At 41.2% G+C, this 18,830-nt stretch overlaps 2 protein-coding genes across 3 annotated transcripts in view; one reads left to right on the forward strand and one right to left on the reverse strand.

The window, feature by feature from the left end:
• SUPT7L (SPT7 like, STAGA complex subunit gamma) lies at positions 1-14,243 on the forward strand. Of its 2 annotated transcripts, NM_001076150.2 has the most exons (6): positions 1-239; positions 1,050-1,150; positions 2,410-3,028; positions 6,925-7,249; positions 8,125-8,362; positions 11,114-12,714. In NM_001076150.2, the coding sequence occupies exons 3-6, from the start codon at positions 2,616-2,618 to the stop codon at positions 11,374-11,376; spliced, it is 1,239 nt and encodes a 412-aa protein (NP_001069618.1). In that variant the 5' UTR covers positions 1-239; positions 1,050-1,150; positions 2,410-2,615; the 3' UTR covers positions 11,377-12,714. The 2 variants fall into 2 exon arrangements, with proteins under 2 accessions (NP_001069618.1, XP_005213086.1); XM_005213029.5 differs by lacking the exon at positions 1,050-1,150 and having other exon boundaries at positions 11,114-14,243.
• Positions 13,276-18,830, reverse strand: part of GPN1 (GPN-loop GTPase 1) — a 23,696-nt gene continuing 18,141 nt past the window's right edge. The window contains 2 exon segments of the mRNA NM_001083392.1: positions 13,276-14,883; positions 16,744-16,851. Coding sequence (NP_001076861.1) covers positions 14,801-14,883; positions 16,744-16,851 — 191 coding nt within the window. The 3' untranslated portion in view covers positions 13,276-14,800.

The following is an 18,830-nucleotide window of genomic DNA, read 5'->3' on the forward strand; positions in this document are numbered from 1 at the left end:
GAGAAGACGCGCTTCCGGCAGCCTTGAACCGCTGGTCAACACACCAGCCTTCCGGACCTGATACGACCTGATATCTCAGGCCTCTCGGAGCCCATCAGCCGCCCAGTTCAGTACCTGCGAAGTGGCAGTCCATAGTGGAGCCTCCTTGCCTCGGTCCAGGTCCACATTTCCCTGTGTCTGGGCTGCCCCAGCATTAGACGACCCCAGGACACTGTGATTGGCGCCCGAGTCCGCTGATGGTGAGGGAGGAGCCCTGGTAGCGATGTTGGCATTGCTCTGCTTGATGCCTGTCCTTCCTGCTCCTTTGGGTCAAGTTAGGGGAGAGGGCGATTTTTGTTGTCACTTGGTTCATTCATGTATTCGTTCCTTCTTTTATTCTTTCTGAAACCAATTGAGGCAGCATAGTGTAGTTGTTAAGAGTGCACACCCTGGATCCTGACCATCTCGATCTTCCCTCTCAGCTGTTTCCGACATTAGGCAAGACAGAAGGCCTCAGCTTCCACGTCTGAAAAGTGGGGTAATAATAGTATCTACTTTAAAAAAAAAAAAGATATCTACTTATAGAAAGGTTGGGAAAATTGAATTGACAGTAGAGGCAAAGCCTGGCATGTAGTAGGCACTCAAATCTTAGACACCAAGATCACAGCTGTGAGAGACAGATGGAAGAATAAAATTGAAACAAGTACTAGTTTAAATACAGGTATAAATGCTGTGATGGAAACATAGAAAGTGATGTGAGACTTAACAAGGGGAGATGTGTTGGGGAGGTGATAGGGTGGTGACTTAAATCATACTTAAGGATGAATACAAGTCTTCCAGGGATGTGGCAGGTAGCAAGGCATTGCCTGCAGAGATCATGTCATTAAGCTGTGGAAATGCATGGCATTTGCAACCAGAGAAGTCTGGTACTGTTGGAACTAAGATGGTCACTTTCTTCAGGAAGTTCCTCCTTTGTGTTTTCTCACTGAACTTGGTCTGTGTCTCTAGTAGAACAGCACTGACCACACACTTTAATGTTGAAACATTCATGTTTTTCTCCCTCACCTCAGGGTAAGGACCTTGAATTAGTCTTTATATCCTCACATGACACTTGGCATTTGATAAAAATTCATTGAATTTGAAGAGACATATGGGAAATGAATCTGGAAAGGTGAGTTGAAGCTGGATTGTAATTGGTGTTGAATGGTAAATCAAAAAAATTTGACTGACGTTTTTCCAGTAGTCAGTGGGAAGTCATTAGGTTTAAGTTTAAAATATTAAGTCTAGCCTCACTACAGAGGCTTACTTGGTAGCTCAGCTGTGGTAAAGAATCAGCCTGCAGTGCAGGAGACAAGGGTTCAATTCCTGGGTTGGGAAGATCCCCTGGCCAAGGGATAGGGTACTCCAGTATTCTTGGGCTTCCCTGGTGGCTCAGTTGGTAAAGAATTTGCCTGCCGTGTGGGAGACCTGTGTTCGATCCCTGGGTTGGGAAGATCCTGTGGAGGAGGGCATGGCAACCCACTCTGGTATTCTTGCCTGGAGAATCCCAAGGACAGAGGAGCCTGGCAGGCTGCAGTGCATGGGGTCACAAATAATTGGACACAACTGAGCAATTAAGCACAGCATCACTGTAGAGAGTAGATTTGATACAAGGAGAGACTAAAGGAAGGGATATTATTTAAGAGATAGCAGATATCTGAGATTCTTCCCTATGAATGTCAGAAGTTGAATGCATAAGACTGTTTAGGATAGTGGTTCATAAATTTTTCCACCAGGATTAGTTAAAGGTTCCCATGTTTGGCATGTATGCATGCATGCTATGTTGCTTCAGTAGTGTCTGACTCTTTGCGACCCTTTGGACTGTAGCCCCTCAGGCTCTTCTGTCCATGGGATTCTTCAGGCAAGAATACTGGAGTGGGTTGCCATTTCCTTCTCCAGGGGATCTTCCTGACCCAGGAATTGAGCCCATGTCTCTTACTCCTGCATCGGCAGGCAGGTTCTTTACCCCTAGTGCACCTGGGAAGCGTTCACAGACTAATAACCACCTCAGGAATTCCCTGGCAGTCCAGTGGTTAGGACTTGGCACTGAGATCCCACAGGCTGCATGGCACAGCAAAAAAAAGAAAAGAAGAAGAACCTTTTCCTATCTTTAACTCTACTCCTTTTTCTCCTGCGGATCCAGGGGAGATGTGTCAAGATACTCTGAGAAATATTCCATGTCTCATTTAAGTGTCTTGCCTTGCAAATCATTCAGGATTGGTAATAAGTTAGTGGGGTGAGTTGGAAAATATGGACACTATAGAGCCTAACATACTCTTGCAGCTATTAGTCTACTAAAAACCCAAACTCTACCTTGTGGTTCAGTCCGGTAGGAATTGTCACAGTGTATGAGTGTGATATTAACAGTTATATTTCTCTTAATTTCTTCAGGAAGAACGTCCTTGGTCCAACAGTGTTGCTGACACTGACTTTTTCTAAGTGGTCTTGAACTGCCTAGTTTTTATGTCAATACCTGGCTAGACCTCGTATTCTTCACTACGGAAGCCCTTAACCTGCAGTTGCTAGAGATTTTAAAACACTGCCTTTAGGATAACCATCCACATTTAACTTGGGAGCTCTTCCTTTGTAATTCCAAAATGTTGAGATACTGGGGAGAGATACCAATCTCGTCAAGCCAGACCAACAGAAGTTCTTTTGACTTGCTCCCTCGGGAGTTCCGACTGGTAGAAGTCCATGACCCGCCTCTGCACCAACCCTCAGCCAACAAGCCCAAGCCCCCCACTATGCTGGACATCCCCTCAGAGCCCTGCAGCCTCACCATCCACACCATTCAGCTGATCCAGCACAACCGACGTCTGCGTAACCTCATTGCCATGGCACAGGCCCAGAATCAGCAACAGACAGAAGGTGTAAAGACTGAAGAGACTGAACCTCTTCCGTCCTGCCCTGGGTCACCTCCTCTTCCTGATGATCTCCTTCCTTTAGATTGTAAGAATCCAAGTGCACCATTCCAGGTCTGGCACAGTGACCCAGAGAGTGACTTTTATCGGTAAGACAAGGCTTTGCTATATGTTACTTTTCTTCCCAACACCCTGTTAAGCATGTCACCACATTTCCAGGAGGAAACTTAAGATGAGAGTAAATGACTGGGCCAAAGTTGCTCAGGTAATTAGTGGAAAGTTTAAGAGTTGAACCATGTTCTTCCAAATCCAGAGTCTGTATTTTTTTATTTTCTGGTGCAACAAATATTTCTTGAGTACCTAATATATGCCAAGCACTTTACTAGGAGCAAAGTACTACACTGGTTTGTAAAAGAGGCCATGGTCTTATAGTCCTCCAAATCTAGTTTTTCTTGTTAATTAAAAGATATACTGTGGGTTTAGCTCATTGTCCTCAAGATGAGATTTATGGACTTATTCTCTTACTATTAGGAATCCACGAGTTCTATACAAGAATTTTTTAACGGTGTATTTTCATTTTGATAACACAGTTCAAGAAATAATAGTATAACAATGTTCCTGATCCTCGCTGCCCAAAATCTGATCCGAGATCAGCAACATCAACATCACTTGGGAGGTTGTTAGAAATGCAGAGTGTCAGACTCACCCAGACCTCCGGAGTCAGAATTTTCATTTTAACAAGATCTCCAGAGATTCATTGGAGAAGGCAATGGCAACCCACTCCAGTACTCTTGCCTGGAAAATCCCATGGATGGAGGGGCCTAGTGGGCTGCAGTCCATGGGGTCGCTAGGAGTCGGACACAACTGAGCGACTTCACTTTATTTTTTCACTTTCATGCATTGGAGAAGGAAATGGCAACCCACTCCAGTGTTCTTGCCTGGAGAATCCCAGGGACAGGGGAGCCTGGTAGGCTGCCGTCTATGGGGTCGCACAGAGTCGGACATGACTGAAGCGACTTAGCAGCAGCAGCAGCCAGAGATTCACACGTAAATTTCAATTTGAGAAGCCTTGCTGCATATCCTCTGATTGCCTTAAAAGCTAGTGCTACTACTGGATTTCAGTATGAAAGTTTGCATTTGATGCCAAATAAGTACTTTTGTCTTTTCATTTTGAAATTTGTCAGACCTACAGAAAAGTTTAAATAATAGGATGACAAAAACCCAAATACCCTTCACCTGGATTCAACAATTGTTAATATTTTAGTACATTTACTTTCTCTCACATATGTATAAGTGTGCATACACACATTTACTCACAAATATACAAACATTTATGTATACATATATACATACACACACGGTTTTTTTGCCAAATCTTTTAGAGTTGTAGATATCACAGTATTTCACCCCTAAATTATTCACCTTAGCCTAAAAATAAGGAAATTTCCTACATAATCCCAATAACCAGTATTACATCAAAGTAAGTGAACACAAATTAAGTACTATCATTTAATACATCTGTATTCAGATTTTTCCAATTGTCCCCAAAATATCCTTTATTAGGTATATTTTTCCCCAGTCTTGGACCTAATAAAGACCATGTATTCCTTTTCATTGTTATACCTCTTTAGTGTCTTTTTTTTTTTTTTGAGGTATAGTTGATTTACAATATTAGTTTCAGGTGTACAACACTGTAATTCAATATTTGTATAGATTATACTCCTTTTAAAGTTATTATAAAATATTGGCTGTATTTCCTGTGCTGTACAATATATTCCTGTAGCTTATTTATTTTATACATAGTAGCTTGTACCTCTTAATCTACCCCATCTTGCCCCATCCTTCCCTCTCCTCACTGTTAACCACTAGTGTGTTCCCAATATCTATGAGTCTACTTCTTTTGTTGTATTCACTAGTTTGTTTTAGATTCTATGTATAAATGATATACAGTATTTGTCTTTCTCTGCTTTAGTGTCTTTTAAGCTAGAATAGCTTTCCCCTTTTATAATACATGATATTAATCTTTTTTAAGAGTTCAGGTCATTTGTTCCAAATCAGACTGGATTTGCTGATTATTTTCTTAAGATAAGATTCAGATTAAATGTTTGGTAAAAATGCTTCATAACTAATTGTGTTGTACGTCACTTACTGCATCTGCCTGTTGATGATGATAGTTGCTACTATTTTAATTGTCCCAAACTAATGAAAAAAGAAGAGAAATAGACTTATGTAAGGTTTGCAGTTGGCCCAGATTAAGGCAAGATGATGTCATGGTGCGTTGTCTAAGTTTCGAAGACACTGGAATAGTGAAAAAGGGAATGAGAAATGTGTCATCACATTCTTGGCACATATTGGTATAGATGTGCCCAACTTAAGAATACTTACTCTGTAACACTCAGTACCAGCTTTACATTTTGAGAGCAATTTAGCTTTTACAAAATAATACTGTCCCTCATATTAAATTGATGCTATTATTTAGAATTTGTAGTTTTGTGTCAGTTTTCTAATTTTAATTATTAGGAAGATTCTGTGAACATCAGAAGTTTACACATAGTTTATTTTATATATATTTAAGAGACTGTTACAAAAATATTTTGCATCAGGTATGGGGCTGCAGGAAGAATTATTTTCCTTTAAAATGGGTCCACATATTAAGTAAAACAGTACTGATTTAGCTCTGTTTATTAGGCACTTCTGAAGTCTTTAGCTTTTGGTCCAGAGAAACTGGTCATGGGAAATGATGATATAAACAGTAAATGAAAAATTACTTGACAGTTGGTTTTCTTATTTTCCAATTATTAGGTGAATTGCAGTAGTTGCTGCTGAGCAGATAATAGCAGTGTGGGTGAATAGCTCCTCAGGAACTCTGTTCAGCAATCACAGGGTGACAAATGCAAAGTGTGTGCAGGGAAGAGTCATTTTCTGTACCCTCTTTTATTTTTATCTATTTACTTCCTTTGTCAGGGGAAGGCAGAAGATAGGAAATTTCAGGAGAACAGGTAAATTATTAGGAGCTCATTAAAAGTTACTTTTAGGAAATCAGACAACTTTTGAAGTTTTTGTTTTGTTTTAGAAAGATAGGATTTTTGCCACAATGATTAGGTGTAAAAATGAGTATCATGAAGAACACAGGATCTAGAGTCAGAAGCTCTATATTACAAAAACATTTGGCAAATCACCCCCTCTGAACTTCAGTTTCTTCACCTGCCAGATAGGAATAATAATATGGACCCCTACCAATTTCACAGCATAAAGTAGGATAAAAATGCTTTGTAAGCGATTGTTGTTGTTCAGTCTCTCAGTCCTGTCTGACTCTTTGCGACCCACCCTGCAGCAAGCCATGCTTCCCTGTCCTTCACTATCTCCCGGAGTTTGCTCAAACTTATGTCCATTGAGTTGGTAATGCCATCCAACATCTCATCCTCTGTCGCTTGTAAGCAATATATGTTTTAAACTGCTTTTAAAAATTGAATTGCTTTCCTATTTTACAAACGGTTTGTTGCAGTTAAATTCTAGAGGTCCATATATTGCCCAGCATGTGAGGAACCTATGCTATGCTGAAAATGTGCACCACTGTGCTCTTAAAATTAATCAGATCCTAAAAGTGAAGTCGCTCAGTCGTGCCTGACTCTTTGTGACCCCATGGACAGTAGCCTGCATCAAGCTCCTCCATCCATGGGATTTTCCAGGCAAGAGTACTGGAGTGGGTTGCCATTTCCTTCTCCATAAAAGTGATCAAAATCACACAATTGATACCAGAAGATGGGAACTTACTTTTCAGTAGATACCCTTTTATACTGTTTACTATAAACACATATCACCTATGCAAGCTTTATGTAATTGGAACTGCTCAGGGATATGACTGTGGGTCCTTGAGACATGCCCTGAAATGGCAGCAAGGTAAAACTGGACTATATAACCTGCCTGAAATTCTCCTGGAAAACTGAGCCAGACATTTGATTAGGATTGTAAACCGCCTAGGAAGACACGACAGGTCACCCCTTTGCAAGAGAACCAATGACACTCATCGTGTCTCCACTTTCAGGGGGAAAGGGGAGCCTGTGACTGAACTCAGCTGGCACTCCTGCCGACAGCTCCTCTACCAGGCAGTGGCCACAATCCTGGCCCACACGGGCTTTGAGTGTGCTAACGAGAGCGTCCTGGAGACCCTGACTGATGTGGCCCACGAGTACTGCCTCAAGTTCACCAAGCTGCTGCGCTTTGCTGTGGATCGAGAATCCCGGCTGGGGCAGACTCCTTTCCCCGATGTGATGGAGCAGGTGTTCCATGAAGTGGGCATCGGCAGCGTGCTCTCCCTCCAGAAATTCTGGCAGCACCGCATCAAGGACTATCACAGTTACATGCTGCAGGTGAGAGGATCCCGAGGAGGGGTGCACAAGGATATGTGATCTAGGGGTGTTCAGCAGGATCCCTAACACTTGGCCTAGGGTGCAGAGCACAGGGCCTGGAATAGAGTGAACTTAACTTGACTTGCCTCTTGGCCCCGGCTGTGACCCACACTGACCTGGCCAGACCCAGGGTTCTTCTTCAGTCAGTGAAATTATAGCATGTGGCTAGCCTGCTTTTATTCAACACATATTTGTGGAGTGCCTATTGTGGAATTCAACAGTTTAATAGGACAAGTTCCTTGAGCTTGCATTCTTGTTGAGAGAGAGACAAAAACAGGTAATCAAAATCATTTCAGATGGCGTTAAGTGCTATGAACCAGGAGCAAAACAGTGAGATGACACTGCCCTCAAAGGTAGTGTGGGATGGGGGAGACAGCGTTTTTGGTTAAAACCAGAACTATCTAATCTCTTCCACCCTTGTGGCCTTAGGCATTTTGTTCACTGTTCTGGTTTCCCCAAATCTGAAATATAAGAAATTCATAACACCCAGTCGGCTTTGCTAAGTGATCCAGATGTCCTACAGTGTTCATTAGCCACCTGTTGTATTTATGTCAAATGTTAGTTTTTATAGCCAAAAATGTCACCTTTTGTCCCAGTTCTGATATAATACATTTAAATATTTTACCTTTATGTACCTTTTAATTAATCATACATGTTCTCTGCCAAACAAGTTTTCTTTACATGTCCCTGTCATCTATGAATTTCAAACTCAAATTCTTCCCATTAGCAGTGATGCTTTATTCATATTCATATTCTGTTTCCACCAGATGCCACAAGCTGACTATCCAACTTGCTTTTAACATTCCTTTGGAAAATTGACTCTTGCTTGCCAACAGATTAGTAAGCAGCTCTCTGAAGAGTATGAGAGGATCGTCAATCCTGAGAAGGCCACAGAGGACACGAAGCCTGTCAAGATCAAGGAGGAACCTGTGAGCGACATCACCTTCCCTGTCAGTGAAGAACTGGAGGCCGACCTTGCTTCTGGAGACCAGTCGCTGCCCATGGGAGTCCTCGGCACTCAGACCGAGCGCTTCCCATCTAACCTGGAGGTCGAGGCTTCACCACAGGCTTCAAGTAAGAGAGAACAACCTACCCATCTTGATTCTGGGAGATGTGCCAGCCTCAGTACTTCTTGCATTTTAGACTCAAAGGCTGGAGATGAAAGAGCAAAAGTAGGGATGGGCAGGGGAATGGAAAGTCTAAAAAGAAGCATAGTGTCACTGATCTAGAGATACAAACATTCTCGTCCTAATTAGTAAAGAGGGAACTAGCACAGCTTTACAGACATTCTTTGAAATTATTCCTAGTTAGGATGTACATGCAATGTTACTCTCTTCAGTTCAGTTCAGTCGCTGAGTTGTGTCCTCCTCTTTGCAACCTCATGGACTGCAGCACAACAGGCTTCCCTGTCTGTCACCAACTCCCAGAGCTTGCTCAGACTCATGTCCATTGAGTCAGTGATGCCATCCAACCATCTCATCCTCTGTCATCCCCTTTTCCTGCTGCCCTCAATCTTTCCCAGCATCAGGGTCTTTTCCAGTGAGTCCATTCTTCACATCAGGTGGCCAAAGTATTGGAGTTTCAGCATCAGTCCTTCCAATGAATATTCAGGACTGATTTCTTTTAGGATGGACTGGTTGGATCTCCTTGAAGTCCAAGGGAATCTCAAGAGCCTTCTCCAGTACCACAGTTCAAAAGCATCAATTCTTCGGCACTCAGCTTTCTTCACAGTCCAACTCTCACATCTCTGCATGACTACTGGAAAAACCATAGCTTTGACTAGACGGACCTTTGTTGGCAAAGTAATGTCTTTGCTTCTTAATATGCCATCTAGGTTGGTCATAACTTTCCTTTCAAGGAGTAAATGTCTTTTAATTTCATGGCTGCAATCACCATCTGCAGTGATTTTGGAGCCCAAAAAAATAAGGTCTGACACTATTTCCCCTATTTGCCCATCTATTTGCCATAAAGTGATGGGACCAGATACCATGATCTTAGTTTTCTGAATGTTGAGTTTTAAGCCAACTTTTTCACTCTGTTTCACTTTCATCAAGAGGCTGTTCTTCTTCCCTTTCTGCCATAAGGGTGGTGTCATCTGTGTATCTGAGGTAATTGATATTTCTCCAAGCCATCCTGATTCCAGCTTGTGCTTCATACAGCCAGACATTTCTCATATACTCTGCATGTAAGTTAAATAAGCAGGGTGACAATATACAACCCTGACATACTCCTTTCCCAATTTGGAACCAGTCTGTTGTTCCATGTCCAGTTCTAACTATTGCTTCCTGACCTGCATACAGATTTCTCAGGAGGCAGGTCAGGTAGTCTGGTATTCCCATCTCTAAGAATTTTCCACAGTTTGTGTGATCCACACAGTCAAAGGCTTTGGTGTAGTCAATAAAGCAGAAATTGATGTTTTTCTGGAACTCTCTTGTTTTTTCAGTGATCCAACAGATGTTGGCAATTTGAACTCTGGTTCCTCTTCCTTTTCTAAATCTAGCTTGAACAACTGGAAGTTCATGGTTCACGTACTGTTGAAGCCTGGCTTGGAGATTTTTTAGCATTACTTTGCTAGCGTGTAAGATGACTGCAATTGTACAGCAGTTTGAGCATTCTTTGGCATTGCCTTTCTTTGGGATTGGAATGAAAACTGACCTTTTCCAGTCTTGTGGCTACTGCTGAGTTTTCCAAATTTGCTGTTACTCTCTTGATGACAGTTAATTCAGCCGACCCAGCTAGGTGGACAGATGGCCTCCTGTTCTCTGTATTCTGGTCTTTCCTGATGCTTGTGCTGAGTTAATTAAGGCAACTTCCAGACAGGTGGAGTAATGTTAATTGCTCAAGGATGTTTGAATAGTTGGGGTTCCTTGGTCAGAGTAGTACCAACAAGTTGAACCTGAAAGGGATTAAAATAGGGCAACTCAATTATAGGCAGCTGGCTGCTTCTTCCAGATAGACTCTGTGATTCCCTTTAGAACCCGATGGCTCAATGGTCCCTAAGTCAGAAGGACTGCAAATAATGCTAGACGCTCAGTTCTTTACAGTTTATTTATTTATTTATTGGCTGTGCCATGCAGCATGTGGGATTTTAGTTCCCCGATCAGGGACCAAACCTGAGCCCCCTGCAGTGGAAGTCTTAACCACTGGACTTCTAGGGAAGTCCCAGTTCTTTAGAAATATAAATTATGTCATCAGTGAAGTAATGATGCAAACAGCCAGTCCTTCAGTGTGGCCTAAACAGAATTAGGCCACATTTTCAAAGTACTGGGCAGAGAGCCTTTCACTATGGGAGATGTAATAACCACAGAACAGCATTGCTAGAAGACACAGAGGCAGGAGAACCAGAAAGAAATTCTTGCAGACATAGGGGTCATGTCTCTTTTCAGCAGTCTGGGAACTGCTGCCACCATTTTGTAGTGATCACTAACTTTTCATAATGTGAGAGAGAACCAGGGACCCAAACACAAGGCAGAAAAACAAGACAGCCACGTAAAAGGACAGGCAAATGTAACACTTGCCCAAGAACCCATGGTTGTGCCTGCCTTTGAACCATGAATATTTCCACCTGCGTAGCTTTACTTTCCCTGGTTTAGGGGAAATGGAGATGGATGAGGTGAGGTAAAGGAAGGGGAGGTAGTGGAAAAGAAGATATTTTGAGTTGGTAACTTTTTGAGCAGAGAATAACAATATATTCTCTAGGCAAGTAGAGAATCAGAATGAAAACTGAGCTCAAAGGCCATCAGCCAGCCCTGGGTGGTGTATGCCACCTGCTTTGTTCCAGCCTTTCTTGCTGCTAGTTAGTTCTGTGTTCTTTTCCATTCCCAGGTACAGAGGTAAATGCTTCCCCTCTTTGGAACTTGGCCCACGTGAAAATGGAGCCTCAAGAGAGTGAAGAAGGCAACGTTTCTGGGCACGGCGTGCTGGGCAGCGATGTGTTCGAGGAGCCAATGTCAGGCATGAGTGAAGCTGGAATCCCCCAAAGCCCTGATGACTCAGACAGCAGCTACGGCTCCCACTCCACTGACAGCCTCATGGGCTCCTCCCCTGTTTTCAACCAGCGCTGCAAAAAGAGGATGAGGAAAATATAAAAGGCAAAGAGGGAGACCTCTTCAGACTTAGAAGACCCAACAGAAACTCTGATGGATTCTAATTTGTTTCCACAAATAATGATTGAACTCTTAAAACACAACGGGTTTTCCTGGTATCAGTGGAGCTGGATTTAACCAAATAAGTCTACTTTTACCTTTTGCATCTAGTTTTTGTTGTTTTCCACAACCAAGCCACCTTTCACAGATATCACACCGGGATGGTGATCCAGAGACCAAAACAGTGTCCCTGACTTGTCTTTACCATGTGACAAGTGACTTAGCTTCTCTCAAGCTGTTTCTCTTGCACAACCAAGAAGAATCACACTGGGTCTGGCCTACACTGCAGGGATATTATGAAGATGAAGATGTTATTAAGCTTCACAGCTGTGCTTGAACAGACTCACATATATGCTGATATCAGATGTCAATTTTTTTCTTTTAACTTGCTTCATTTTTGGTTCAAGTCATTGGGAATCCAATGGAAATAGCTAAACATTGCACAGCTTATCTATCAGTAGTCTTTTTTTTTCTGTTTCTGCTGCCCACAGAATCTCCTGTGAAATCACAGCAGTCTGTGAACAGCCTTTTTGCTTATCCAAATAGCCCTCTCCCATCTCAACCATATATTTTTCTTCTTCCTTCTCTAGACTTAGTCCATGTATTCCAATCCTCTTTATTTCCAGTCAGATTTTTTTTTTTTTAACATTGGGTTGGCCAAAAAAGTTCATTCAGGCTTTTCCATATGCTATAGAAAAACCCAAACGAACTTTTTGGGCAACCCAGTATTTTCAGCATGTACATTTTTCAGTAGCTCTTTTCATTTTCTCCTTTTTGAATGATGAAACTAACTGATGGCTCATCAGAGTCTGCCCGCAATGCAGGAGACCCGGTTCAATCCCTGGGTCAGGAAGATCCCCTGGAGAAGGGAAGGGCAACCTGCACCAATATTCTTGCCTGGAAAATCCCATGGACAGAGGAGACTGGCGGGCTACAGTCCGTGGGGTTGCAAAAAGCTGGGACACGACTGAGCGACTAACACTTCCACTTTGTGAATGAAGCAAACAGGACCTGTCCGTAGACAGACTTGTGCCTGTTTCATTTGTTGCATCTGCTTGGCCATCAGAGGACAGTGGTCCATTCCTTTACCAGAATTCTACATCTGCACATTGTACTTCTACTGGATGGGCAGCCTCTAAAAGGCTAACAATATGCACCATTCTGCTTTACATCATGTCCTGAACAGATTGACTGCTGTTACTCATCCATCGCAGTATCTGCCCTACTTGGCATCTGATAGTGTCAATCATTATTTATTAAATACTTGATGTAGCACTGGAATAATCAGGAGTAATTAGCAAATGTGTGCAAGTTAAGTACTGCTGAAGTTTGGTTTGGGGGTGCAGAATACAAGTCTTGTGAAATTTAGAGCACTCTTTTAGTAGACTAGAAATCAAGGCCCATATCACTGAGTGCCTTAAATGTCTCAGGTATTGGGAATAAATACGAATACAACAGCAACAAAATAAGGTTATGATTTAAACTGTTGCCAAAGCATTTATAAGTTTGCTAATTGGACATCCTTGGCATGTTTAAACCTTTCCTGTTCCAGGTTTAGTTTTATTTCCCCTTATTTGCTTCCTTTGTGGCTCAGCTGGTAAAGAATCCGCGTGCAATGCGGGAGACCTGGGTTCGATCCCTGGGTTGGGAGGATCCCCTGGAGAAGGGAAAGGCTACCCACTCCAGTATTCTGGCCTGGAGAATTCCATGGACTGTAGTCCATGGGGTCACAAAGAGTTGGACACAACCGAGCAACTTTCACTTCACTTCACTTCCCCTTATTTACTGATGAAAGTACACATCTGGTGGTTGGTTTCCAGAAAGTAGCCACTTAGTATTTAATTAGTTCACTTAGCAAACATTTATTGAGTACCCATTATGTACTGGGTCCTTTGCAAGGGATATACAGATGAGTAAGACTGTCTCTGCTGTTATGGAGCTTAGGCCAGATGATTTCCTCTTTAATGAAAAAGTATTCAAAGGCACTAGGGAAAAAAACAGGTATGTACAAGTTTGCTGTCCAAGTGGTTCCCTCTTAAAGAACAAATTCAAGTTCTTAGACCAGTGGTTCCCATTAGTTATATAGTATTGAAATTAATACTTTATGTAAAACAAAATATTTTTATTTTTAGAAGATTTAAATTGAAGAATAGGCACTAGATGGCCAAGGTTCAGGTACTCTGATAAAGAAGGTCATAAGAGCATTGATACCTGAGATTCACCTGGAATTCATCTGGAATTATGCCATAGGCTGTTTGAGTTAGAGCACTGTTCTGAACTTAGCATGCATCAGAATCCCCTGGAGGCCTTTTTAAAATAGACTGCTAGGCCCCACGCCCCACCCCCAGTTTCTGATTTTGGTCTTGAATGTCCCATTTCTGGTAACTTGCCAGATGATGCTGATGCTTCTGTTCCAGAGACCACACTTTGAGAGCCACTGAACTGAAATACAGGTTAGGCAGGAATAAAATGTCTTAAGAGAAATATTACTATGTTTTAAGATACTGTGAAGAATGTGGAGGCGAAGCAAACCCTTACCAGGGCTATTATGCGTGGAATGTGCACCTGACCCAAACCCATGCCCTTTGAGTAAATCACTAAGGAAGGACACACTGCATTAAAGTACAATACAAACAGGGCCTGGCTTCATTGCTCATTATTAGGTGTGGTGTGTACACAGAACTTCAGTAAACATCATGTGGCTTTAAATCTCTCTTCTGAACTGAAGTGACTATTTGTGATGATTTTCTTACTTGAAATGATGACAAGCAGGCTTACAACAGAGTGAAAATTAAAAACTCTTTATCTAAGCCACCATCTAAAGTAGAATTCTTACTAACTATGTGTTGCCCACTTTCTTCAGTGAACCTGATGTTCTATAATGAGCTCCCCAGTGGGAGGCACGTTTCATACTAACATTGACTGGTTGCCAAGGAGACTGCACTGTCATTCTGGACAAGCTCCTGTTTCCTCTCACCCTTTCTGATAAAAAGGAAGGGAACTCATGGTACAAGTTCAAAGGCAAATGCTCAGGAAGTAGAGGCTAGAGATCCAGCCTACTAAGTTCTCTGTTTCATCCATCAGTAGCAAAAGTATGTGAGTTCAAATGATACAACTTGCGGTTTTAGGCTCAAAGGGATATCAGTGTCCAAAAACAGAATATGCTTCCTTGCATAAATCCGAGGGGAAGGCCAATGGGAATTATTAGCAGGTCCAAATAATCTATTCTGGCTTCATCGGAGTCAGGAAGTTTCACTAGTAAGACAAACTGCTATTCTGAACAAAACCATCCTTTATAGATTGTAGCCCCCAGTCAGAGCTAAAGATAGTCCTTCACACAGAGTTCCAAAATTTTGAAATTTAGAAACTATTTGTTTTTCTTCCAGTACTGTGCCATTGATTCTTGCATAAAATTCTGGAATGCTGGCTCTTCGCGGCTTTCCTCTGTAACTATAAGGAAAAAAGAAGGTGAGTTATTTTCAGACTCTCCCCATTAGACCAGTGGATTAGAGCCACTGTCTCCCATCTATCAGAAATAGTACATGTAACCTTGAACAACATGGGCTTGAACTGCGTGAGTCCCCTTACACACAAACTTTTTTCAGTAGTACATACAGTATTACATAATCCACGGTTGATGAAATCCACAAATGCAGAACCAGAGTCGGAGGGCCAACTATAAGTTAGTTATATGAGGACTGTTAAAACTGTACCAAGGATAATAGGTACCCCAGCCCCTGAGTTGGTCAAGAGTCAACTGTACTCTTGCTAAGACACTCCATGTTCAATTCTCCCAATAAGGAAGTATTTCCTAGAAGCAGGTTCTATTTATCATGTTGCCCAAAATGTACAATTTCTTTGACCAATAGGTGGGGAGATGCTTCCCTCGTAAAGTAACTAAAATGAGATCCCACTCCTACATATTTTTAACTGAGAGTAATGAAAACCTGTGTCCACACAAAAACCTATTAACCAATCTTTATAGGAGTTTATTTACCACAGCTTAAACCTGGCAACAACCCAAATGTCAATTGGCTTGTGAATGGATAAACAAAGGCACATCCACATAATGGAATATTACTAAGCAATTTAAAAAAACATATTACTCATACATGCAATAACATGGAAGGATCACAAAAAGCATTATACTAAGTGAAAAAAGCCAAGTTAAATACTGTGATTCCACTTACATTACATTCTGGAAAAGGCAAAATTATAGGCACAAAAATCATATAAGTGGTTGCCAGAAACTGGTGTAGGGGAAGGGACTAAATAAAAATGGGCATGAGCGAACTTTTAGGGTGATGGAAGTGTTGTGTTTCTTGCTTATGATGGTAATTACTATAAGACTATATGTATTAAAATTCATCTAACTATATACTTGTGTTAGAGAAGACTCTTGAGAGTCCCTTGGAGTGCAAGGAGATCAAACCAGTCAATCCTAAAAGAAATCAACCCTGAATATTCACTGGAAGGATAGATGCTGAAGCTGAAGCTCCAATACTTCGGCCACCTGATGCAAAGAATGGACTCACTGGAAAAGACCCTGATGCTGCGAAAGAGTGAAGGCAGGAGGAGAAGGGGATGACAGAGGATGAGGTGGTTGGATGGCATCACTGACTCAATGGACATGAGTTTGAGCAAGCTCTGGCAGTTGGTGATGAACAGGGAAGCCTGGCATGCTGCAGTCCATGGGGTTGCAAAGAGTCAGACACAACTGAGTGACTGAACTGAACTATACACTTTAAAGGAGTGGGATTTATTATTTGTAAATTATACCTCAATAAATAGTATTAAATGAGGCAATTTACATGTTAGCATCCAGCACACTGAAATAAAGAGAGGTTTACCCTTGAGCACAGCAAGGACCTACAAGGGTTGTTTCAAGAAATAGACTCTGTCCACAGTCTATAAAACTATGCCACATAAAACCCTTTAGGGTTTCCAAAGCCATTCTCTCCTCAATGTTACAGTCCCTTCTGACTAATTTAGGTTCACTAAGGCCTCCTGTATTCTTAAAACAATTATAATAAACAATCCTGGGTTCCTCAAAATTGAGTTAGGACCTAAAGATGAGAAGACACAAGACTAAGAAAAGGCCATAATCAAGCTCAGTACTAACCATTCTTGTGGAAGGCCAGGAACTCTCAGTGTATGGAACTCCTTTCTGGTGCTATATCCTTTACCATTTCCTCTCTCCCCTATTACTGGCTGCATGGTTAAAGTCTCTCAATAACAGAAAGCTCCAGGCAAACAATGAGAGGATAAGCAGTTGTTCTGTTTTCATGAGTCACCTCAGCCACCTCTCACCTCTGTGGTCAATATCATCAGTATCACTGTCTGCTTCCTCATCCTCTTCATCCAAGGTTCCCCGAGTCAGGATCAAATCAGAAGGGTCCAGCACAGGAGATGAGCTGCCTGCATGTAAAATACTATCAGCAGCATATCAGGAACACAGGCCTCCTCAAAAGGGTAATTTTGAATCAGTAAGTAACTATGATTAAAAATTGGCAGGATGAAAGTGATCATGATAAAATGCAGTATCTTCTCTCTTCTAAATGTACTGTTCATACCATTAAACATTTCTACACTAGTTTATTTCACAAAGTGCCAGTAACCCAAGAAGTCTCATTTTTAAGTTGAGGAAAAACTCAACTCTCAAGAAGCTTGTCTTAGTAGTAATGTCATTTGTTTTTACTAGCTCTCAGCTTGAAAGCAGCTATGGTTTTTCCTATGAAGGCTAAAGACATGTGAGCAGACCCAGTGTGCTGGTAAGTCCAAAGTAAAAGTGTGGAGTGTTCAGGAAACTTCCTGATGGAAATTTAAGTTCAGAGAGGGTCTGAAGAGAACAGAGGGTGAAATGACAGAGGAGCTGAGTATTTTTCAAGAAAAGGAGAATTTATGATAAAAACCCTCCAGAAGACAGGCAGAGAAAGAATACCTCAACATAATAAAAGCCATATATGAATGATAAACCCACAGCGATCATTATCCTCAATGGTGAAAAATTGAAAGCATTTCCCCTAAAGTCAGGAACAAGAGAAGGGTGCCCACTCTCACCACTACTATTTAAGATAGTTTTGGAAGTTTTAGCCACAGCAATCAGAGAAGAAAAAGAAATAAAAGGAATCCAGATTGGAAAAGAAGAAGTAAAACTCTTACTGTTTGCAGATGACATGATCCTCTACATAGAAAATCCTAAACACTCCACCAGAAAATTACTAGAGCTAATCAATGAATATAGTAAAATTGCAGGATATTAAATTAACACACAGAAATCCCTTGCATTCCTATACACTGAGAAAACAGAAAGAGAAATTAAGGAAACAATTCCATTCACCATTGCAATGAAAAGAATAAAATACTTAGGAATAAATCTACCTAAAGAAACAAAAGACCTATATATAGAAAACTATAAAACACTGATGAAAGAAATCAAAGATGACACAAATAGATGGAGAAATATACCATGTTCACAGATTGGAAGAATCAATATAGTGAAAATAAGTATACTACACAAAGCAATCTATAGATTCAATGCAATCCCTATCAAGCTACCAACGGTATTTTTCAGAGAACTAGACCAAATAATTTCACAATTTGTATCGGAAATACAAAAAGCTTCGAATAGCCAAAGCAATCTTGAGAAAGAAGAATGGAACTGGAGGAATCATCCTGCCCGACTTCAGACTATACTAAAAAGCTACAGTCATCAAGACAGTATGGTACTGGCACAAAGACAGAAATATAGATCAATGGAACAAAATGGAAAGCCCAGAGATAAATCCTCACACCTATGGATACATTTTCTTTGACAAAGGAGGCAAGAATATACAATGGAGAAAAGACAATCTCTTTAACAAGTGCTGGGAAAACTGGTCAACCACTTGTAAAAGAATGAAAATAGAACACTTTCTCACACCATACACAAAAATAAACTCAAAATGGATTAAAGATCTAAACGTAAGACCAGAAACTATAAAAACTTCTAGAGGAAAACATAGGCAAAACACTATCTGACATAAATCACAGCAGGATCCTCTATGACCCACCTCCCAGAGTAATGGAAATAAAAGCAAAAATAAATAAATGGGACCTAATTAAACATAAAAGCTTTTGCACAATGAAGGAAACTATAAGCAAGGTGAAAAGACAGCCTTCAGAATGGGAGAAAATAATAGCAAATGAAGCAACTGACAAAGAATTAATCTCAAAAATATACAAGCAGCTCCTGCAGCTCAATTCCAGAAAAATAAATGACCCAATCAAAAAATAGGCCAAAGAACTAAACAGACATTTCTCCAAAGAAGACATACAAATGGCTAACAAACACATGAAAAGATGCTCAACATCACTCATTATCAGAGAAATGCAAATCAAAACCACAATGAAGTACC

This window comes from Bos taurus, chromosome 11, assembly GCF_002263795.3.
Source record: "Bos taurus isolate L1 Dominette 01449 registration number 42190680 breed Hereford chromosome 11, ARS-UCD2.0, whole genome shotgun sequence".
NCBI classification, from domain to species: domain Eukaryota; kingdom Metazoa; phylum Chordata; class Mammalia; order Artiodactyla; family Bovidae; genus Bos; species Bos taurus.